At 48.5% G+C, this 24,216-nt stretch overlaps 1 protein-coding gene across 2 annotated transcripts in view; it reads left to right on the top strand.

Moving 5' to 3' along the window:
* Positions 1-24,216, top strand: part of Tnks (tankyrase) — a 110,677-nt gene that overhangs the window by 17,025 nt on the left and 69,436 nt on the right. For both annotated transcript variants that reach the window (XM_077688219.1, XM_077688218.1), the window contains exons 2-9: positions 576-800; positions 1,277-1,485; positions 4,657-4,751; positions 20,359-20,425; positions 22,111-22,297; positions 22,363-22,484; positions 22,559-22,650; positions 23,995-24,073. In XM_077688219.1, the coding sequence (XP_077544345.1) occupies positions 576-800; positions 1,277-1,485; positions 4,657-4,751; positions 20,359-20,425; positions 22,111-22,297; positions 22,363-22,484; positions 22,559-22,650; positions 23,995-24,073 (1,076 nt within the window). The remainder of the gene's footprint in view (positions 1-575; positions 801-1,276; positions 1,486-4,656; positions 4,752-20,358; positions 20,426-22,110; positions 22,298-22,362; positions 22,485-22,558; positions 22,651-23,994; positions 24,074-24,216) is intronic.

The raw sequence follows: 24,216 nt of genomic DNA, 5'->3' as shown, positions 1-24,216 counted from the left end.
ACAAAGGAAAGCTATACAGCTTCCTCAGAAACTTCGCAGTTTTAAAAAAAATTGTCCTGGCCCAGGACGTCCAATTCGTCCAAAATTCGTCCTGGCTCAGAAACTGCCAAGTTTCTGAGGAAGCTGTGTAGCTTTCCTTTGTAGCCGTGTGGCTGCATTCAGGTGGATGTCAAACTTTCCTTCATAGAAACTTACTCCACCTTGGGGATTTCCCCTAAATCTGGTCGATTAGCGCACTACTTGTGTGTAACATCTGGCTACGAAGATGAGGCACACCGGCTGCCGTTCTGGAGTTGTGCCTGAGTGTAAAGGAGGGTACCTGTAGGTAACGCCGTGTAAGGCTGCTTGGGGTGCGCCTCCTTTTTGCGTGATTTCAAGCAACTGGTGCATCTCCTTCACAAGCAGCCGCACAGTTTTTGTGTGCTAGCCCAGTACGGTGCTCGGTAGTGAAGAAGAGTGAAGAAAAGGATTGCCGCTCCCGCTGAAACGGGCGCTGGAGAGAAGCTCGCCAACCACCATTGTGGGGAAACCGTGTGGGGGGCAGCTGTAGAAAACCCGGGCATGCTGTGACGCAGGGTTTGGCCGGCGGGATGTGGTGGAGCACCTTCTGGAGAACGGCGCCAACGTGCACGCCAAGGACGACGGGGGCCTCATTCCCCTGCACAACGCCTGCTCCTTTGGCCACGCCGAGGTGGTGCAGCTGCTGCTCAAGCATGGCGCTGACCCCAATGCGCGGGACAACTGGAACTACACGCCCCTCCACGAGGCGGCTATCAAGGGCAAGGTCGACGTGTGCATCGGTACGGCTAGCGAGAGCACCGTTTCCACTGCCTTGAGGACGGCGGTGTCGCCCCTCATTCAAAGTAGATTTCAGCACAGTTGAAACCAAATTTTACCAAGTGAAATCGGCAGGTTTGTTCAATTAAAAGACGGGAATAAGCGAGAAATTTGCTTTCTCTTCTTTTTTGCAGTCTGCAACCACAGCATGTGTTACAAGCACGCTCTTGGGCTCCATGAATGCTGACCCTGTTGCAATATTTCGATGTACGAATTGAGTTGACAATGCAGGGTTTGTGGGTTGCATATGGTGTTCTTTTTGGGAATGGGTTCACAGCGAAATTCATTTTGGGCTTGTGAATTAGTGTCCAAAGGCTAGGCCCTAATTGCAGTCTGGTCCCCTAAAATTGTGTCCCAAATGTCTGCTGCTTGCCTCGTCCTTCAAGCCCACCGTTTGCCCAGTGCTTGAATCAAGGGCGAGGGGGGTGTGTGTGTGCAGTGCTGCTGCAGCATGGGGCAGACGCAGGCATCCGCAACACAGATGGCAAGGTCCCCCTAGACCTGGCTGATCCTTCCACTCGTGCCGTGCTCACGGGCGACTACCGCAAGGACGAGCTTCTCGAGTCGGCGCGCAGTGGCAACGAGGAGAAGCTGCTGTCTCTGCTCACCTCCATCAACGTCAACTGCCACGCGAGTGACGGTCGCAAGGTGAGGGCGGCAGGGGAGCAGTGGAGGGGCTATTGCCGCCACGGGGCTAGGAGGAGGGGAGCGGAGTCCCAGAATGGACGCCGGCTGTGAGGGTAACAGAATGGATACAGGACTAGAAGAAGGGGAAGGCCATTAATGGGATGGAGAGGGGAAATTTGGAGGCCACAAATGGACTTCGGCTGTACAGGACAGGAGCGGGGGGAGGCCTTCGTCCAGCAGTGGAACCAAAGGTGGCTGCTGCTGCTGCTGCTGCTGCTGCTGCTGCTGTTGTTGTTGTTGATGATGGTGATGATGATGCATTACTTTTAAGCGAAAATAGCTCCTTCTGCAAGCTTATAAACCCTGTATAAGTGGCGTTTGCTTTTGCTGGCCTCAGCCAATCGCACAGCGCCCATAATATGGCATAGATTCCAGTTCAGCAAATGAGCTAGCTTATTTGAGTGAAGTTTATGTTAAAAGTAGTGTCAGTGTTATTCTAACAAGTAAGAAATGCTGTACATAATGGCTCGGGTGATCGTCGCTGAGGCAAAATGGGCGTGAAACTGAGAGCAATAAGCTGCACTTTATTATACCTGCAGTTTTGAATATCGATTGCTTTATATTTATGAGACACGAAAAAATTTCAGTTAACTGGTCCTAAAAACACCTCCATTGTATTTACAGAAAGACGGATGTTCACAGCAAGTTAAGTTTGAAAGCTCCATCAGCAGTAGGAAGCGCTACATTTCTTCTGCCAGCAAGAAAAGGGGGCACTGCACTTTTGTCGCGCAAACAAATGGATGCACCTAACGAAAACAAATGTTCGGTCACCCAAACAGTGACCCCACTTGTGTGACCGGCACAGACAACACTGGCGCTGCACAACAAGCTACCAGTGAACTGTGTGGAACCTATCAAGGAGGAGCTCTTGAACATCACTTTTTGCGCTATCAATAGTCAGTGCACCGATGTGTTTTGTAGAGAGCTGTGCAGCTGTAGTGTTGTGCTACTGCCTGTAATGCTGTGCTGAACAGTTGTTCTACAGTGGTAACTTTTGTCCACATTCTTACAGCTATGAATTCGAAAAGAAAAAAAAAAGATAAGGGAACCATGCACAGAAGAATGCTTGTTTTTGAAGCGCGTTCTTGGGATAAAAGTAGAATAATGCAACGGTACTGGTTAGTGAAAACAGTGGTGTTCAAAAATTGGTACATGCTGCGTAAACAGTAATGAAGAAACAAAAATTTTTTGTTCTAAAGAACAGAGAAACTTTTACTAGAAACTAAGCTTTCCTGTACTATTCCTTCCTAAGCATAAGAAGTACAAATTTGTCTGAAAGTACTTAGGCCATTCTAGTACTGCTTTAAAGGTTTCAGTGGCAACACTTCAATGCATTTTTTTACCACTCACACTAACGAACTTTGATTAGCTAGAAGTACACCGGGTGGTTACAGAGAGCATACAATTTTTTGTCGGTCGTGACAACGCAAGTTTTTCAAGAAAGTCTCTTCTTACATTACAAAAAAAATCATAATCACATTATTTATTTTTGTTTATGATATCCTCAAGGCCAAAGGCATTACAGAGGGGAGTGGTGGGAGAGCAAAAAAAAAAAGCAGCACAAAGACGTTAAGATACAACATACATTAGAATCATTAACACAATTTAATAAAAAATTGCAACTGTGATTCGTGAAAAATAAACGTTAGAAGAACTCCTGATTATACAATGTTAGCTAGAACATTTCGAAACTGGTGGACATCAATAATGGATAGAGTTCAAACATTATCCAAACAGTGAAACTGCAGGCCAGGTTAATCTCGACAGAGCATTATTAAAGACATTATTGGGCATATTCATCCAAAAATTCAACCATTGGGAACCTAGTACACTTGATTAGCATAGATGAAAAGCCTTGTTTGATGCTTGCAGTGCAGATACAAAAGCACGGTGCCACTCCGCCTTGATCAGAATAAAATACAAAAGATAAGCGGCGATGCGTTTGGGGCATGTGAAACATGTTCGCTCAGGTTTCCAGCACACCGTAATGCGCAAATAAAAAGCAAACAACCAAGAAACAAGCTTCTTGCATCATGTAGAGAATCCCCTGATGACGACATGGACGATTGCAGGGTCGTTGTAAAGTTTGGTTGGGAATTGCCCGGTTTTTCAGCATCTAACAATGGTAACAACGGCCTATGTAGCACGAGGCGCAATTTCGTCACAGTTACCACCACCCACCCACGCCAGCAAGGTGTTACGTGGTTGCACAGCCCAGAGAAACTATGGCGCAGCTGGTACACCACACAGCCCACGGAATTTTTCTTGGCTCATTGGATCAACTAGGCCTGGCTAGAGCGTGACTGCGCAAGGATGCTGGCTACCAAATCGTGTCGAAAGCAGGTACGGCGCTGTGAAATAATTTAAAAGTCGGACAGGTAAATTATAGAATTTATTTGGGACAGCCCCGTTTCTGTTACTGCCACTGCAAAGCATGTAGCGGATGTGACGGCAGCGTGGCGTCGACATCAGAGGCCCCTTCTGTAAAGTAGATTGAATAGAATAATGCGGGCATCTTCGGAAACGAGGCCGCTCACGCATGGGCGAGTGACAGAGCAAGTATCTGCTCTGACCCGTGGCATGCCTCTAGTACCCTGCGGACAGCAGAGCCGCTGCCAAGCAAGGGAGCCACAACACCACGGGAGGACTTCCCAGGGGGGGCCCAAGTCCTAGTTCACAAGAGCCGGGCCGCTCTCACCGAAGACGTCCCCCGCCGCTCATGTCACGAGGCCCCAAAGGCACCACAGGCGGTGGAGAGAAGTGGGCATTGCCTCCTATGGTTCAGGCACTCGCAGAAGACGCTGTTGTGTCCCTGTGGACTTTTGCAAGTGCCACGGTGATACACAAGAGAATGTCCTTGAGTCCCCCCCTCTAAATACTAATTGTCAGCACCGCTGCTAGGCGGTTCCATGTATCCCCTGGAAATGCCAGTGCCCATAGAGAGAAAATTATCTGCAACAACTGCAGCCTAACTGTGCACGTTCCGAGCAATTTTAAGCAGCATCAGTTTTTATGCCCCAAAAGAAAACTGCACAATTTCTTTGTGTAGCCTCACGAAAGGCTGGCCAGTTGAGAACATCCTGAGAGAACGTGGTCCGAGTTGCCCATTGGTTTTGTATGCTCTGCTTGCAGTCTACACCACTTCACCTGGCTGCGGGCTACAACAGGGTGCGAATTGTCCAGCTGCTTCTGCAGCATGGTGCTGATGTTCATGCCAAAGACAAGGGGTGAGTACGCCCTCGTATGGCTTTGGCACGGGGTTGTGTAAGCCCTTGTTCAGGTGCTTCTGGGGGCAGCATGCAGCCCCACATTGCCAGCACCGTATACGCCTCGAGCGCGGCCTGTAGGGGCGCCACTGAAATCCCCCTAGCGGCCCGTTTCGAAAGCAGCCGCGGGAGTCCGCGCCCCGCTCCCCAGTGCCGCCGCTGCTTTTGCGGCACCTTAACGACTGAGATTTACCGTTTGCGGGCGTTTGAAATCCATGTTTATGTGGAGCAGTCACTGTGTTCGCAAATGGGGTGCGTTTACGAGAGTGCAAATGTTTCTGACGCGACCTTAGTGCGGTATATTCTGTCTGTATAAGCGCCAGGTGTATGTCACAGGCCAGCGTCGCGGAACCGGCGTATGATAAAGCCGATTGTAGTTACACTGACCTGAATTTACAAGCCGTGTCTCCGTAACCACCGGTTCCTCAGATGTTCATGCTAAGGCTATACACTATGATTTAAATAGGTTTTGTGCGCTTACATAATCAGCGGAGCACTCATACCTGACAGCACGCCAGTTACGTTTGCCAATATTATACCTCAGATATTGATCACCCCCATTTACAAGCCAGTCTGTGTTAATTTCGGGAATACAGTGTAGACCATTTATAACGTAACCGCTTATAGTGCGGGACCGGATATAACGCGGGTTTTTGCGACCACCGGTTTGCCTCCCATAGAACTCAATGCATAAGCATACCGCTTAAGATGCGGTTGGCCGAAGCACAATACCGTTTATAGTGCGGTTTTTCGGCGGGTCTGCTGATCTACCGGCGCAGCTGAGGCATCGTTTTAGGGTAGCAAAAGAAAAAGAAAGGATGAAATCGGCCATCTGACGCAGCGTGCACCCCTTGCCCTCCTCTAACGTAGACACCCAAAGAAAAAAAAAAAAAAAAAATAGGCACCCTTTAGTTCGTGCGTACCTGATAACCACAACTGTCCTTGCTTGATGCACCTCGGAAGATAGCGACAGACTTAGCGACAGACTCCCCATCCGCGCGCGGCAAGTTGATTTTATAAATCGTGAACCTCATGGCCCGTTTTCGCGCACGAATCGTGCACATCGGCGTTGTGCGTAAGTTTTTTTTTTTTGTTTGTTTGTTTCTTTCGTGCTCGTGTCGACGATTCCGCGCTCGCGATGGCTTCTTCGCGTGGCAGTGGGAGGAGCCTGACGACTTGCACCAATGGGGAGACGCGTACCTAATGGCGGGAGATTCGAAGCGCTCCGAGCCGGCTAGCCGCGCCAGAGATGTTTAGGCTTACCACCGCGCTATTTTTTGATAGGCGCTTTCACAAGCAGTGTGGATGGCAGTTTATATTCCACTTTTCGCCCACATTATTAGCTCTTTTCTTGCATGGGCATCTTCGCTTGCGCCCCGTGCGGCATTTCAGCGATCGTTTAGAAGCGGTCACTGGAACTTACTGGAACTGCCTGCACCGCTTCACGGCCAGTGCCGACGCCATGTTGCCGCCTCTTACCGCGCCGCCCACACCACGCCAGTTGTATCCGCGCTGGCGTGCACTGCACGTTTTCGCGATACCAAATCTACCACGCGGTTCACGCTTTAGAACGTTGTTGCAGATAAGCCACCGCTCTTTTTCTTTCCGAACATTCGAGCCGCGCGAAGCCGAAGATTTCCACCACCAGTACGTTGCGCTGATAAGCAGCCGCCTTCGGCATCGTGAACACAAGGTGGGGTAAAAAAAAAAAAATCCCGCTGGCGTTTTTATCACGTCTTGCGGCGTCTGTTCATAGACGCTAAAAACGCAGCCATAGTCTTTCAAAACAAACACAACGGAAGTTAAAGCCGCGCTCGCCGTTTGTGAGACTGCGCTTTTGCCCTGCAGCAGCGGCTGATGTGAAAAATAATACGAAATATAGACCGTGCCTTCGTTTTTAAGTGCTGTGCGTTTGAGTGATGATAAATATAGGTTGACTTGAGAGATAGGTGGCGATGTGGTTGAATTCACGCGTGTTTTGGTTATAGTGCGGTACCGCTTATAGTGCGGATTCTTGCGGCTCCCGCGACATACGTTATAAGCGGTCTACACTGTATTCTACAAACGTACGATGGACAATGCATAATTATACTCGGGGATCAGCACACGACAAAGTCGTCTTGTAGTGAGGTGAGCGCCCGCAAACATTCATCTGCATCATATTTCCTCTGCGCGCAGCGCGGAGACGGGCTTAGAATATAATCCCCGTCCGCGACTAAATGCTTCTTCGACATATCGTCATATGCCACACGGAGCCTGCAGAATAAAGCAGAAACTGAAATCAGAGGGCCTTATCACATACCACACTCTTCCAACGACACCTTTCATCGCTTAATTGTTGAACAGCCTACCCTGTATACTTCCAAAAATGCGTCCGCCGTACGACCAGCTCTTCGTTGAAGTAGAAAAACAAAAGGAAAGTGAACGCGATATTTGTGTGTGGGATTACTAAACCGTTCATTGCTTGATTCCGCTCCGCATTTGTACACAGCGTCCCCCTCCCCTCCCCCCCACCGATGTCTTGCGAAAAAGCAGTGCATTTCGCTTATAGTTGGTCTAGTGAACTAACCCTACCTGGCTTAAGTTTCGACGAACGTCTTTAGCATGTCAGAAGCTGCACTGTTTTTTTTTTTCATTTCTGTTAGAGCTATTGTTGCACAGCATTTTTTCCCCCGTGGATTCATTAACTTGCCTTGGTCCTTGCTATATGGCGTGTGTGGGCACATATTTAACGATGCACAGGCTTGGAATTTACTTAACATTTTCGCATGGTTTATATTCTTATAACAAGCATTATTGTCCGGGATTGGGTAATCACATCCTCGAAACACATTTTTCTGCGATGTATATATTCAAATCGAAGCCGCGTTCGTTGTCCACGCTGCAAAATGAAGCCAACCTCTCATTGTGCCAGTATCAGGTCTAAACGAGGCGACAGTAGAATTCATTTATGCTTGATGTTTTGGAGGTGACATGGGTGATATGTTGCTGCCGTAGCCGACGCCCGGAAGAGCGGCGACGAAGCACGCAGAACCGCCTCCCGGGTAGCTCTTGCAGGCGATCGCGTACTCTACGAAGACGCCGCTGCTTTTTAAGTGACCTAAACGTACTCTTTGCCTATAGACGTCACCATAACAAGTTTTTTTTTAGGGCGCGTGAAGGCGAAAAGAAGCAAAACAGAACCAAAACACTGCACGAGACCCTATCAGCCACGCAACGCGAATCCCGTCAACGCCGCGGAGAAGCGGCGGCAGGCGGCGCAGCGATCGCGAAGCTCGAGGCGTATAGCAAACGCAGAGCTGGACTGCATTGCGACCCACTTTGGTGTGGTTGCAGTAGTTGCAGTCGTGAGAGAGGGCCCAGTGTCCTGTTCCAAGAAGTGCAAACCTCGCAACGAGACACCACTTTTAAGATGCGGCACCAAGGGGTTCTTTGCAGCAATGGCTGCCAATGGTTTGCCATCTCTGAAAATCAAAATACTTTTGCCACTTCTGAGGACCAGTCCCAGGTGCTTTACAAGTGGAGAAGAATGGCAAGTTGGGCGAGTTGGTTCATAGTGACCATATCGAACAGGCAGCGCAAGAAGGACGGGACAAAAGAAGACTTCACGAGGACACAGCGCTGAACTGAACGGACAGGCGCACAGTTGAGAGTGCAGAACCGTGTCGTCGTTAATTCTTCTTTTGTCCCGTCCTTCTTGCGCTGCCTGTTCGATATGGTCACTTTACAAGTGACCATAATTGACGGCATGAAGCGAAGCATCAGTTGCAGGCCATTCCGAAATTGTCCCTCACAAAGTGCTTTTCCAAGTACAGTGGAACCCTGATGATACGACTTTCAAGGGACTGTGTGAAAGCGTTGTATGACCAGATTACCCTAGTGGACGGCCTCGCGTAATTTGCGAACCCCTGACTGAATTCCCCAGTTTCTAAGAAAAAAAAATGCACCCAATTGTGAGCCGGCAGTTGGGAAATGAAGGTTGGGACGAGGTGGTGTAAAAGGTAGGAAAAATGCTGGCTTATCTTCTCCAGCGTCTGTCATGTGGAGTGGATCGCGTGCGCCCGAGCGTTGTATAATCAAGGTTTTCAATGCCTTGTTTGTATGGGGAGTTTGCCGGGACCGTGGTGATCCGCTGTAAGAAGAGGGTCGTTGTAACACCGGGGGACATATAATCGGGGATCTACTGTACTTCTCTGCACCGACAAATGAGGCGCCCTCCTCTCGCAAGGCTATGTGAAGTTTGCTTGGACCAGGAACCGCAATTTATTGGCCTTGAGGACATACCGTGGCACCACTTACGAATGACGTCACTTGTTGGACGCCGGGTCAGGTTGTCGTCTGCTACAACCCATTTCCTCTGCGTGTGCAACTGCGTGTTTTTCTTTGTGTGTGTGTGCGTGTGCGTTCCACGGCTAGTGTGATTTTAAAAAGCGGCGACAAGTTGTTGCTGCCGCGACCTGTGTAAGTTCAAGCTGCTCCGTCGGCCGTGCGAGCTGGCACGGCAGGTGTGTGTGCGGAGCGTTCTTGCGAGCACTAAACGCTGAATGATTTCCTGCTTTATACATTTGTTGCATACAAGGAATCTAGAAACTTAGCACGGCGATCGTCGTAGTCTACATTGTTGATCGGGGAAACGAGCCGCAGCTTACGCTTCGGTCGCATACGTCCTACACCACCACTACCACCATGCTCAAGTTTGCGGAGAATGTACCACAGTTGATACGGTTATTAAGTCCACATGAGGTCAAACTGCACTTGATGCACTGAGAATTAATTTCAAACGACGGGAATTAACACGAAAATACTATTAGAACGCGCTTCTTAAGCGAAATGTCACGCGCTGCAAGCCTCGTGTGCAGCAATTTAGGACCGGTGATCCTACAAGTGACGTCAAAACGATCGCTGCGCCGGCCTCTCCAGTGACGGCCAATACCCGAAATGCTAATGGTCAAACAAGTTCCCCCCCCTGCTTTTTGCGCGCGGCGCAACATGGTACAGACACACACAACACTCTTTCCAAAGTTCGTGAGGGGTGGGTAGTAAGTAGCAGCACACGCCGAGTCCTTCGGACAAGTCTCCGTGTGCCGCGTCTGCCGCCGCTCAAGTTTGAATCAGGCTGACAGTGAGGCGCCCGCAATCCGGCCGTTCCCAGGCATGTCACGGCTGGTTGGGATCTGTGGGCTGTCGCAGCAGCAAGCTTGGGTCACCGACAGAAGGCGCAAGAGTGCTGCACGAAGCTTGCAGCACGGTGGTGCACTGAATCGTTACATTTGTGACAGCTGCATTGTTGGCCCCATTGACGTAGTGTTATTCATAAACATCATGACTTCAACAATCTTAAAACGGGCTTGCCCCCTTCAATACACAAAAGAAGTCTGAAGAGCAGCAGTGGGACACCAGCTGAGACACGAACACATTCGAGTCATGCGTCGTGGAATTGCGGACATCGGGAACGCACACTTTAGCAGGAAGGGGCTGAAGCCACACAAAAGCAAATTTACGTTTTGTCTGTGCTTAGAGAAGACAAACTGAATATAGTCTGCAGCGAACCCTTTTAATCTAGAGAAAAGTGCGTGCTGTATTCCCCGGGAGTATGCCATATCCAAACAGGGAGGGGGGTATGTGAGTGTCAAGTGGAAACTGAGACCAGTATTGCATGCAAGTGCTGCAGACAATTTATTACCATGTTTACTCGACCCCCTTTTTTCCCGATTGTGATGCCCAGAATAAGTGGCGGGAGGGGGCTTCGATGTAGTCTAAAATCCCCCCCCCCACACACACACACGCACTTTTTTTCCTGGCACGGTATCTAGATGAGACGAGGCCAAGGAATGATGTCTTGTTCAGCAAGCATTAAAAAAAAAAGCACAAACAGTGCACCCACCGCCTACGTCTGACACTGAGCCACTCTCACTACCACTCAAAAGCCCCCGTTCTCAGTACCCCACAGGTAGTTGCACATTTCTTGTATGACTTGGCCGCAGCGCCCCTGCTTCCACCCGTCGAGTAGCGTTGGAGCATGGCAGCACGAGACGCTGGGCTCTGTGTGCACACCTCGCTCTAGCCTGGCCGTGCAAGGGGAGCCGGAGAACAGCTCAGGTTCATCAGCAGAGAGAGCAAGCGCAGTTGGTGGCCTGGGCAACGTGCGCTTCCTTACAGAAAAGGGGGTGCCTACATCCGCATGCAGACTTCGTTTTCAAACTTTTGTCTGAAATCAAGGGGGGGTGCTTAAAATCACAAAACTTCTACGTGCTGGCTCATATGTGGGGGAAAGAGCCGCCTAACACTGTTTTTGAAGTTTAGCCGTGGCACTTGAAAAAGGCCTGGTGCACGCAGTCGAGCATGTAGAGACGCTTGCTAAGCATAGATAATAGACCAAAAGTGTAGTTAGGAGCATTACTAACCAGCTGTAAAAGCCAGCAGAATTAACTAAGGTTCCTTTAAACACTTCGTGACAAGGTAGGTTTACCTGAACCCGAAGGTAGGTTTACCTGAACCCGTTCGCCAAACAATTTGTATCGCTGCCTGACATTCCCCAAGACCGCGTGTGCATTTCTTGAATGATCGCATTCTGGTCAGAAAAACAGTGGATACAAAATTATCTGATCAAGTATGGCTGGGAAGCAGAAAGTTAGACCAGTTTTGATGCCGCATGGCTAAAAATTGCACACAATTGACAGGAACCGTCTTCCTGCTCGATGAAATTTTCACCTTTTTTATTGAACAGTAATGATCTATGAGTGGAAATAACAAATGCTGAACTTCACTGAACCGGACTTCTTTATTACACAAAATACTGGGATGAGGGCAGACTCTACCTCCGGGTGCACTGCTTTGCGCATTCACAAGCACTAGCACATTTTTTGGCGACATCCTTGGTTTTGACGATTGCGTTGACCGTCTGCTTAGACGCTCAAGAGGGTTGGTGAAAGTTCATGATTGAACATTGCTCTCATCTTTAATCATTGAGAGGCTCATTCGTCTGGTGATGTTGGCCCGATTTTTTTTTTTCATGTGTGACAGTAAAATCACCTTCCCTGTCACTGTTCACGCGCACAGAAAAGAAAAGCCACTGGCACTGGCTTGATTCGGCTGTGCCAGAGACCTGTTCCTTGCCGACAGTGTTGCCAGACAGTAGTTTCCTCATCAGAATAAACAGAAAAGGCATATCAGATGTTGGCACTGCAGCAGGCATGTTGGCATTGACGTGCAGTCTGAACAATTTTCGCCCAAAATTGAGTCTGTTGGAGCCTAATCTGCTATATCTGGGTCTGTTATGAGCAGAGTATATCCCATGCGTGGGGACCAAACAAACCAACACAAATGATTCATTGTAACCAGAAGTCTGTTGGTGGATCGCTGTAACGAGCGTGGACTGTATCATTAAAAAAGTAAAAGCACCATTACAGTCGAACCCCACAATAACGCAACCGCCAGGGAAAGCCAAAAAATTTGCTTTTGCGGGAATTTCGTTGCCGCGAGAATGAAACATAAATGGTAGAAAAATCGCCCACAAGCGGAAAATTTATTTCCGAAAGTTGGTTAAATTACTTTGCAAGCCCTACCTTGCATGAATTTCACAGTTCAGCTCTCGCAGTACAAGAAGTGGTTCATTGTTAGCTGTCGTGCGTGCCTACAAACGACTGAATCGTGTCAAATGCATCCAAAACATTGCGCAAGTTCGCCTTCCCTGCACGTTTTTTTCCTTGGCCCTCGGCACCGAGTATATTTGAGCATGCAAGCAAAGTCCAGCTTCTTCTGTTGACAAACTTTGCTGGCCAGTGGCACATCATTACCCCAATGCTGTTAACAAAACTGAGCGAGCACCACTTTTTTGACGCCTATGAAGGCCACAGCCGTTACTTTTTTGTTTTGTGCACGTGTGCCATTAAAGGCGTCTGGTTTTGAAAATGGTAGAGTGAGTTGCAGGTGACTCCAAACTCGTCGATGCTTATGTATCGAGTTCTATGGAGGCCTACCGGTGGCCAGGAAAACCCGCATTATATCTGCACTATCAGCGGTTACGTTACAAGTAGTCTGCGTTGTAATTTGTTGTCTTAAATTTTGCAATTTTCATTACAACGTCCTTTCGGAATAACAAGCAATTTGCTGCGGCCCTTTGAAGTTTGTTGTACCGAAATTTCACTGTAATAGTGTCCAAAAAGTGGTCAAATGTATTTTTGTCAGACTCTTTAGCCTCAGCGCGCTTGCATGGTCCCAAAGAACTGAGAAACAAAAAAATGTCCCTACTAAAAAGCCCCCAAAGAATTTTCTTTTGGGCGGGGACATTCCTGAAGCTTGCAGCACCTGAGAAGCCTCGGGGAAACATTAGCGGTCCCGTGTGTTCGTTTGAAGGCAATGACCGGCTTGGCTGGCATTTGCAGTGTAGCGTCAACTATTGCCCATAAGAAAGCACATTTGGGGTGCTTTGCAAAAAATGACGTAATCTCTCGGCCATCGCAATGTGCACGTTCTAACCAGATTATCAATTTAGCCCTCCTTTGCCTCACAATTGCAGCTGTTTTTTTATACGCAAACAATGTTAAAAGACAGTTGCCGCATACATTCTGTGAATGTGAAGCCGTCAATAACTTTCCTTGCTGCAACAGCTGCCTTCCGTAGTCCTCACAGTGACCAAGTCATGAAAGGACCGCTAGCCACGAAAGCTCGTATGTAAAACTGGAGTTGACGCGAAGTGACGCTCGCTCAAAGTAGTCCAACAGGTGTGCCAAACATTCCCACATCATCGAGGAATTTACCTGGTCTCGTGTGCGACAACCTCATCTCAGTGGTGCAATAGAGGGTTTTGCTGCAAAGGAACCGGGAACCGCCTTCTTTGATAATAAATGCATGCTCAACAGATGCATTTCCAATGGCAGGGGTGATGTTTTGTTCAGATTAAGAACTCGACTCGGTGCTCACATAGTTTTGCCCTAGTGTCTCCGCAGCACTGCGTGTAGCCACAAATTGTAGCCTAGTAATCCGCCTCTTTCACAACCTCACTGCGCATGCGCAATCCCCTAGCGGCCAAGTCCCTAAGCAGTCCGGTAGGGGCAGCAGACGACATTACCCACAGCTCCCGCACAAGCGGGAAGGGGTCGTGGTTGTATTTACATCGTTTGATTTTTTGTGTGTGCTCGTTGTGCGCGGAACAATGCCCACAACTTGTGCTGCGTTCCGCTGTAACTCGGAGTGCCAAAAAGGGAACGGTGTCGGCTTCTATCGCTTCCCATCGGCCGCACGCGATCGGCTACGGCGGCTTGCGTCGCTCGCGTCGGCTCGGGTGATGGGAACTTTGGGCTTAGCATCCTGGCGGATATTTGATCGCCGCTATCTGTGCAACTGCGAATGACAATCCGCAACACAACTTTTCACTACACTATCATCCCCTTTCTCGCATAAGGAACTCTATTTAAGCTATAACTGCCGTTTGAGCGATCGGTGACCGAGACATCTGCGTAGCCTGTTTCGATGCTTCCGCGCAGGTATCGCCATCTCTGGGCCGCTCGGCGCACCGCGCGCCGCGGCGACCGGTCAGCGTAGGCTTGCATCGCGGCAGATGTCTGATTGCCGCTTTTAAAATAAGCCCTGACAACAATCCTTAGCACAATTTTTCACCACACTAACACCTACTTTCTTGCATGTGGAACTTCTTTTTAGCAATCAGATTGATTCAGAAGAGCAGCGACAAGCGCGGTTGCTACCGTGGTCTGCGCCGGTTCGAGCCGCTGAGTGTGCCGAGCTGGCAGGCGCGGCCGGCGTGTGCGCGGACTGTTTCCGAAGGCAGAAAACGCTTCACGATTGCTTGCTTTATCCATTTCTTGCGGAAAAACGCGCAGAATCTACAAATTCAGCTCAGCGATCATCGTAGTTGACCATGGAGCAAAAGCAGTGGGCGGAGCGACGCCGACGACGCATCTCATGCGCGCATCGGGTCGTCTCAAATTCACACGTACGACTAGTCGGGGCGACAGTCGTAACGATCAGTCGCATGCGAATCGTGTGTACCAATCGTACATGTGTCCAGCGCTTAAAGGCATTTTGCGAACTGCCGGCCTTTGTTGAGCTGGCGATCGCACTTCATGCCAGACGACTCCAAGTACTGCTCGCTCTGCTACTCGGACGGCACACGGATCTCTCCGAGATTTCTCTGCCAGCTCTCATTCAGTGATAAGAAGCCGCCTGGTATTATGTGATGACCAGGGGCTGTCATCTTAAGGCGTTATAACACCAACACAGAAGAAAAACTTCGGCTGCTCCTCGCCGTAATGTGGGATTGCCGTGCATACAACGAGAACGCAGCCGGAGGAAACGCCGGCAAACCCTACCGCCTCAACTTCTGCTAGGCACGCTAGGTGGCAGCACACCGCAATGAAAAAGGCGGATTGTAGGTGCAGGAAAGCAACCGCATGTGCAGCAGTGATTGATCATGTTTCTATAATCTGCCGTGCGTGCACGATGTGTGATGGCTAGGCAAGTAATTGAAACGGTCAGATGCTTAATCCTAGCAATCGTGAGTGCGAAGTAGGAGTTGTCCCAGAGTGGGGGTAAACCTAAATCTCTCTGGTTCTCTTCTGTAGGTGCGCCGAATGCCTCCAAGGTCATTCTACAAATTCGCTCCTGCCTCCGATCAGGTCAGATCGTAACTGAATTGATTGCGTGCAGACTACACTTATTACGCAGGGAATAGACTTCACCGATGCTTATTCGAAAACCGTTTTCATTGAGCACGGCAGCAGTGCTATTGGATACTTTAGTGCAAATAAGGCATATGTACGATCACTTTTCTTTCTGTGCTAGTTTGGAGTTAAATATTTTGGAGCTGCTTGATAAGCTTAGGTCATTGATGTGTACCACTTTTCATGTCGGGTTTCTTTGTAGCAACCCTAAGCAGTTTTTAAATACTAAATCAAATGTGAAGGCACTCTGTAGGAAATGAATGATGTAGAGATTGTTTTTCGTGCAAGCCATATGTGCAACAGCCATACACTAACTCAGTAACGTCCACTAGATAAGTAGTCCTTCAGAGCCACTGCACTGACATTTAAGCGAGAGACACATGGACGACTGGCACATGCGATTCGCATGCAACTGATCGTCGCATTTACATCGTCAGTCGGTGTAAAGGCATCGGCGGATGGCGCCGCAGGCATACGTTGTTGCGTGAGTACGTCGATTTTGTGTGTGCATGTAGTTGGGCCTTAAAAGGAAATCACGAGCGGCCGCTTCCATTAGCCGCCATGTCTGTTTTAGTATCGCACGCCAGTGGCCACGGCCGGTTGCTTCGATGGTTGTCATCTCGCAGTGAATGTGTTCTCATAATTGTGAATAAAGTTTTTCGCTCAACCCTCAACGCATGGTTATTGCGCGTGCTTATACAAAAGCTTTTCTTTTTTAACATCTACTGTGCGCACCACGACCACAGGGCTCTTGTGGGAGCATCGGTCATTGATGGAAGAGCCGCCGTATGGGGGATATTGGTAATTGACTGAAGAGCTTCTTTTTGTGATACAATTTATTAGGCGGCGCTCGCTTTTTTTTTTTTTTTTTTTTTGAGAGAGAGAGAGAGACAGAGAGAGAGAGAGAGATATGCAATTTTGGGGGGGTCGACCTACATTCGAGTCGACTTTAAATAGTGTATAAATAGTGTAAATACGGTACTATCGATAGGAATAGGCGCGGTCACAAAAGTTCTAAAGAATCAGGAGGCGCGCGTGTATGGTACTGTGAAAAAAAAATTCCATAATTTTACGGGCGCACTCTATGTAAAAGTAAACGGACACTGTTATCATTTTTTAGACGACGGACGGAAGATCCTCAGACTCAGGGACCCACATTGAAGCCTCTTCGCGACACCCGCTGGGAGTGCAGGATTGAAAGCCTGAAGGTCATCCGTTACTGGACAGCTGAGCTCTACAACACGTTTCTTGAACTGGCTGCACCTCAGCAGGCAGGGGCCAGTGTGAGGCACGGAGCACAAAGCATAGCTGAACAGCTCACAGACCTCAAGCCATTGACATCCTATTTCAAGTCAAAACAACTGACATTGTGCCGATACCAAACTTGTTGGAGACTGTCGGAATAGGCAGTTCCACTAAGAAACAGCACTAGACCTCCGGAAATACCCTCGTACAGAAACGAAACTGGCCAGTGAACAGCTGCTGGTTTACGAGGCCGATTTGAAGCTATATCCTTGTTTGAATTGATATCCGATGGCTTGATGTTATCTTTTGACTTTCAGCTAGAGCTGTTATCGCAGAATTACGGTGTGGGTGAAGTGAAATCACGAGCGGCATGCTTCTTTTGAGGAACAGTACAGTCTACGCTCGTTACAGCGGATCCGGCAACAACGGACTTTCGGTTACAAAAGACCATTTCTGTTGGTTTGTCTGGTCCCCATGCATTTTAAATGGAGTCCACTCTGCTCATAACGTACCCGGCTAGAGCAGACTATCGGCTACAACAGACTAAATATTAGGCGAAAATTGTTTCGACTGAATGTTTTTAGCGGACTTCCGCGGGGCCGGCACCTGATGTGCTTTTTCTTTGTTTATTTTGGCAAGAAAACTGTTATGTCTGGCAACATTGCTGGCAGCCGGGTCGTCGTTGGCGCAGCCAAGCCAAGCCAGCGCCAGTGGCTTTTTTTTTTGTGCGACCAGCGACATGAACGGCAGGGTAGCTGATTTCACTGTCAGAAAAATTAAGCGTAATCAACGCTGTTGAACATGGGGAAAAACAGGCCGACATCGCCAGAAGTACAGGACTGTCTAAGCAGACGGTCCGCTCTACCGTCAAGAACAAGGCCGCTGCCGATAATTTTACTCCGGTGAGATCGAAAACAGGGCTATCGAATACTCGGGAAGTGGTGCAGTTGGAGGCGAGTCTGCCCTTGTCAGTCTTTTTATGTAACAAAAAACTCGGGTTAAGTGAAGTTCGGGTTTTATTATTCCCACGCATGCATCGTTCCCGTTCCGTTCGGTGAAAAGGGTAAGAAAGGCCTCAGGTAGGGGGTTATTCCCCATCCATTGTGTGCAATCGGCCGGTAACCGTGCGCAGTCCAACTGGTCTAACTTACGATTTTACAGCTGTCCGTCATCAGATTATTTCATTACAGCTGTTTCAATTACCAGACTAAAATCGCTAAAAATGTAAGCTGCCTTGAGGCAACATCAGGCAGCGATCCGATTTGTTGACAAACGGTGACAACGGTTTCGGGAAAACCTGCCTCGTCGTGAGGGGATTTAAAAGAGCCTAGCTAATGCTGATGGTCACGCCTGATGTTTTATAGCTGGTTAATAATTGCGCCTAGTTATATTCTTGCTTTATTTGCTCAGCTTATCATGCGTCTTTACACGCTTGACCGCATGCGCTAGGCCTTTTCCAAGTGCCGGTGCTAAGCTTTGGAAACGGTGTTTACGCGATTCTTTGCCCTTGCGCGAACACTGTGCAGAGGTGCTGCAGGCGTGTAGAAAGAACAAAGTGTATGTACTATGCATATGCAATATCGGTCAAAGTACCCACTTTAGGGCTCGTACTCTCCCCCCCCCCCACCCCCTCGTCGGATACTGCATACTTCGGCTATAGCGGACGTTTTTTTCCAGAGTCAGGGGGTCCGTTGTAACGGGCATAGACTGTAGTTGCCGATGAAGGTGTCATGGCAATAGTGCCAATTATGAATTGCACAATGTAAAAACAAAACACACTGCTGGAAATGGGTTGAAAATGCTCGGTACACTTGTTAGACATGCAGAGACCTTGAGAAATAAGCTTTGACAGAATAAAGGTACCCATTCTCTGAACCGAAGCTCACTAGTGAATAGCTGGTGTCAAACTTTTGGGAGCCTTTTGATCAAGAAAATTTTATATAATGCAGCATAACCACAAGCAGCATGCTTTTTAGGGGTGTAGCTCCTTAGGGGCTGGGGCTGTTGGCGTCTCCTGTCCTCGTAGTCGTAATCATCGTCTCATGTAGTCACGGTACTAAAACACTAGGAAACTCGTTTACGCCTCGTGCTAGAACGTAACACGTGCTACAAAAACACCAAGACACTCGTTTACGCTTCACGCTGGAGCACTTTGTAATGCGTACTAAAAAAACAACAGGACACTCGTTTACGCCTCGCGCTGGAATGCCTCGTGCTTCGAAGACAAAGAGACTTATGGCAAAGCTGTATACCTCTGCCCCACAACAGTTCCATCTCCATTGGCAAATACACTTATACACTGCATGCTGTACCCCTTCCCAGGTTTCACGTTAGTGAAGATGCCCCCCCCCCCCCCCCCCTTTTTTTATTTTTTTTTTTAAGAGCAGCAGCCACGTCTTTTCGCAACATGTGCACATTAACCTGCAAAAAACACTGTCAAAAATCTTCGTGTCACCGTAGCGGGAAAATTTTAACTGATTCTAAGAGTGTAGTGCCTTGACTAACCACTGGGATGCGTTAGGTGCGTGAGAAACGACTACAATCTGGAAATGGTGATATAAAGCATCAACCACTGGTTATTGATTGAATCAGCGTGGTGACGAAAAAGTTGAGGCCCAATTACGTGGACGCGAAATCAAGCATTTCATGAGTGTCGACATCGTTTGGCAGCACTGCGCTGCCACACAGGAGAGGGCGGGTAACAAATGCACTGATCGCAGACGAGGCCCGTCATGCTAATGCTACAAGTGATGTAGCCAAAGCTCCATTGGTTGACTCGTGAAAAGCTTCCCAGTCTCCCCTTTGCAAGCCGCAGTAGCCCTGAATAGAGTAGAATGCACCGCTAGAATTCTGGCATTGATTTTGCAGACAGGCTCCATCACAGAGTCACTCCGTACTCAGCAGTTGCGAAACTCCCCATAGGCTCCATGGAGGGGCAAGTTGACTATCAGCCTGCCTTTTGTCGGTAGAAAGTGGTAGGACATGAAAGAAAAACAATGGAAACATAAGTAAACGTTACCTAATATAAGTGGTGGTGATGTAAAAGTCAGGCTTTATTTTAGTATTAGATTCTGCTGTTAAATGTTTTTGGCAAAATGCCGTGCCGACACACGTGCCCCTCAGCTTCAACGAAGCAAGGGTGCTCACAGAAGTGGAGTTTCCAACTGAGGGGCTGTATGAAAGAACTCTGGCCCCCTTGTACAGGTAATGCAAGCGGTGTAGCCCGAGTTGCCTCATTGCAGATGCCTGACCTCCCCGATGCAAGTCAAACTAGCTACAAATGGAACGTCCACTTTCCAAGAGAAATAACTTGCGTTAATTTGTTTCAGCGCAGTCGATTGCCCCAAGTGAAAAGAAATTGAGTGTTTTCTTGATAATGGAATGACCCCAGACATTGAGGCGCTTTCTGACCGCATTGCTTGGGGCATCGACTCCAATTTCTGGCACGAAGAGACATCGGCGTATCGCTCACAAATGCATTTTGGCAGCATGTGCTGGCTATACACTGGGTGACGTTGCCACGTCCGATTGCCGAAAATGCACTGCATGTGGTTGGGCCTTGCACTGAGGCATCAATGGTGGTTGAGGTTTTGTGGAAGTTCTGCTGTAACTAACTCAAGTTGTCTAATTTACTTCATTTTTAGGGGCCTGGTTCCCTTGCATAACGCATGTTCCTATGGACATTTCGAAGTGACGGAAATGTTGATAAAGGTATGTACCAGTTCATTTTAGCTACTCGGTGCCTCATAACTCTTTCCTTATCCCGAAAGTTGACCATTTTTTAGGTGCGCCGTTTTTTTTTTTCCCTCAAATATATTTGCACCATACTAAAATGTAGATGAGTAAAACCTCTTTCCGTCAATATTCATTGTTAAAAAACTGTAGGGTGATTTCGTAAGAGAACGAACATGCATGTACATGCGCATTTTGTGTTTTTTCCCATATTTTTATGAGTTATATGCAAGCCAGAGAATAGCTTTAACTGGACTCTGTTTTCCTCCAGCGTGCATACTTCGCAAGAAAAAAATTCGATAAAGTGGCGTAGGTGACACGCAATTTTCGGCAGCTGCAGTTTTTTCCAACTTTGAGGCTTTGCACACGGCAAGGTTTGATCGTCCCGACTAAAATTACTACTACTACTACTTGAGTATTACTCTTAAAGTGTAATATTAGCTCTGCATTGAAGAAGACCAACCAAGAGTGGAATTTGAAACCATCTTACAAAGCCCGTAGTGTCTCCCTTTGCTCTAGAATTGGCTTCATCAGTTTGCTGTGTGCCTGGATGCAGGGGCATTCTGGAAGCTGAAATTGCTGATTAAAGTGCCACTGTGGCAGCTCTACGCAGTGTCGTAGATGTCCCTCAGGTTCCCTAACTAGACGCTAGTTTGGGGGGAGGGGGCTCCCGTAAACCTTGGCAGGTAATATTGGACACAAATGACTGCACATCGTGAAGCCACAAATGGGCACATGTAAGACAAAGAAGCATAACAGTTTTACTGAAATATCAATGTGCAGGCTGAGAATAGGCCACACACATGCTACACACTGATATCTTTTAAATAAAGCACCAGTTTGTGAGAAGTGCAAACAATGGCGTTCAGTTGTCCATGTATTAATCGAGGAAACGACACTTGCCATAACTTTACACCTGCACAATACCCGTAAGGGGGCAGATGGGTCTTTGGGAACAAAAAATTGCCCCAAAAAGCATTGGTTTAGGTGTCATTTTACTTTTGGTTTGCGGAGTTTTTCCTCCCAAAAGTAGGTACTTATACCAGGTACTTTTTTTTGATGCCAAAATAGCAGTTTTTTCATAATCCCCACTTCTGTGCCCCGAGCTGTATGACAGCAATGGGAAATTCTCGGGAGGTATATTTCAGCATGTAGTGCAGCTGGAAAGATGATTTGTTTTGCAGCGTGAAGCTGGATGTGGAAACTTCGAAATAAGGGAAAACGAATTGGTTAGCAGCAGTACTGGAAACCTAGAAGGGAGAATTGACATAAGCTTGCATGTGATTGCCAGGCAAAAAAGCTGCTTTCAACATTGTGCTATCCACAGCTTCTAGTGTCTATTCATGCTTTGCTGGTAATTTTTGCTGAACAGTTTGTTTTCTATCGTACTCAAACAATCTTGTTAATTATCTTGGAGAAAACCTTTTTAATCATGTCATAAAGTAGTTACCTTGAAATCAGCTAAAAAAACTTAACATGAAGTTTCATGAAGTTTCATCAGAAGTTCATGAAGTTTCATCAGAATTGGTTGGAAAGCAAAAAAACGAGAAAGGTTTCTATATGACAAACCCACGATCTCAAGTCAGTACCTTCACGCCAACCTCGGGCTTATTTCACACTACTGTGGCGTAGTGCAGTGCAACCTCGCTCCCCCCGCGCTGCAGGCGGGGGCCAACGTGAACGCCATGGACCTGTGGCAGTTCACGCCCCTGCACGAGGCGGCGTCCAAGAGCCGGGCCGAGGTGTGCTCGCTGCTGCTGGCACACGGGGCCGACCCGGGCCTGCTCAACTGCCACTCCAAGAGCCCCGTCATGGTGGCCCCCACGCGCGACCTCCAGGACCGCATGCTCTGTGAGTGGCGGCACTCGCCCGCTGCCCCTGCCCAGCAACTGCCCGGCCTTTCTCCGCTGCCGCAGACGAGTACAAGGGGCACGCTCTGCTCGACGCCACCCGGCAGTCGGACCTGGCGCGCATCAAGAAGTACAACACGCCGGACATGGCCAACTTCAAGCACCCCTTCACGGGAGACACGGCCCTGGTGAGCGGCGGGGGCAGTGTGGGGGGGCAGTGTGGCCGGCTAAGCTGGGACGGCACGCCGTGTTTGTCTTGCAGCACGTGGCCGCCGTTTCCTCCTTTCCAAAGCGCAAGCAGGCAGTGGAGCTGCTGCTCCGGAAGAATGCCAACGTCAATGAAAAGAACGAGGAGTGAGTGTAAACCTTTTGTCATCGTTGTGGACAATGTGTCGGGATGTTTCCGAGGGAATAACTCGCGCTGTCTGTAGCAACTCCTTTATTGTCAGTGGCCATTGCCGCTGTCAGCAGTGTCTTTTTTCAGTCTGTTCACCCGGTTCGGATCACTGAGCCACTAAAGCAGCAACGAGGGTGGAGTTAACCCTTTGTGGTCCATTGTGGGGCCCTGCCAAATGTCACGGTTTTGCTCGCATTCTTTCTCTGTATACAAGATTATCCCTTCTCTTGAGAGGGATTTTTTGAACAGAGGTGCAGCCCAATGTTCGGCACGGGCCTTCTGGATCCCAGAGCGTCTTCATGTGCGCGCTGTTTGCTGAGAAGCATGGCCGCTTTCTCATCGCGTGCGTGTTACGGTGGTGCACTTAGCAAAAGTGACGATGACTTCAGTGAGGTAGAGAATTACGTGTCTCCATCATATGTGCTGTTTGTAGCCATAGAAAAACAAAAGGAGGCAGGAGGGAAACTGTGCCTTTCTGCAAAACCTGCAGTAACAATCCTGGCCTGCACCCAGGAGAATGCTTCGAGCGGTTTCACATACTGCTCAAATATTGGTAAAGGGGTTTCAAGCAGAATACAAGAGAAAAAATAGCCTGTGAGTTTTTCTTGCGAGTTTTTCTTTCTGAGTTTTTCTTCGCAGCGCCAGAAATTGGCAAAATAGTTTCTGACCACGATGGCCGGAAAGTGTGTAAAGGTTTGAACCGGAAAGATTTAATTGCTCAGTGCCAAGACTACAGGACTGGCAAAAATGTCAGCAAGGCCGCTGTAGTTTGAGCACACGCTGAATATGGCTGAAAATAATGACGGCAAAAAGGGCTGGGCCGTGCTGCTGTTGTCTTTGAGTGATACCGGGGTGCGTATTAGGTTAGCATCTATCAGTGGCCTCTAGTACAAAGGAGCAGTGAAATTGCACCTAGTTATGCGTTCCAGTTGTGCTAGCAAGGAAGCGTACAACCTGGGAGCCGCTAGCGTGCAGGCATCACAGGCCACCGCTTGAGCATTGTACAGGATAGCAAGGGCCAGGGTGGAGGGATGATCGTTGCACACACTACTGAGCAGGACTTCTGGTGAGGACCTCGCTTATGTGGTCATACCTCCTAGGACCGCTATCCTTAATCGTGCAACTCAGGACAACACTGGGAACTTGGCAAACTCCTTAGGCGTTCTTTTTCAGTCCGTTCACCTCGCCCTGTCCACTGACTACTTCAGGGACTGAAGCGCATGCAGCAGGGATATTTTGCTTTGCATCTGCAAGAAACCCACAAAGTCTCACTGGAGCGCTGTATTTTACTTTCCTTCCAGGTATTTAACGCCGCTGCACATGGCAGCCGACAAATCTCACTTCGACGTCATTGACATTCTACTCAAAAACGGGGCCAAGGTGAGACCTTGTTGAAAGTCCTCTTGCCATGCTACCAAGTTCTAATGCCTTTTGCCCTGACCCATTTGTTTCGGAGTTGCAAAAAGCAGTAGGTCAAGGCGAAAGTACTTTTCCAGTCTGTCTGCATGTTGTAAGTGTGTCAT

Source organism: Haemaphysalis longicornis, unplaced genomic scaffold, assembly GCF_048455015.1.
Source record: "Haemaphysalis longicornis isolate Haplotype H1 unplaced genomic scaffold, Haemaphysalis longicornis Haplotype H1 scaffold_1, whole genome shotgun sequence".
Taxonomy (NCBI): Eukaryota; Metazoa; Arthropoda; class Arachnida; order Ixodida; family Ixodidae; genus Haemaphysalis; species Haemaphysalis longicornis.
The sequence above is the reverse complement of the archived record's forward strand: the minus strand, read 5'-3'. Positions and strand labels throughout refer to the sequence as shown.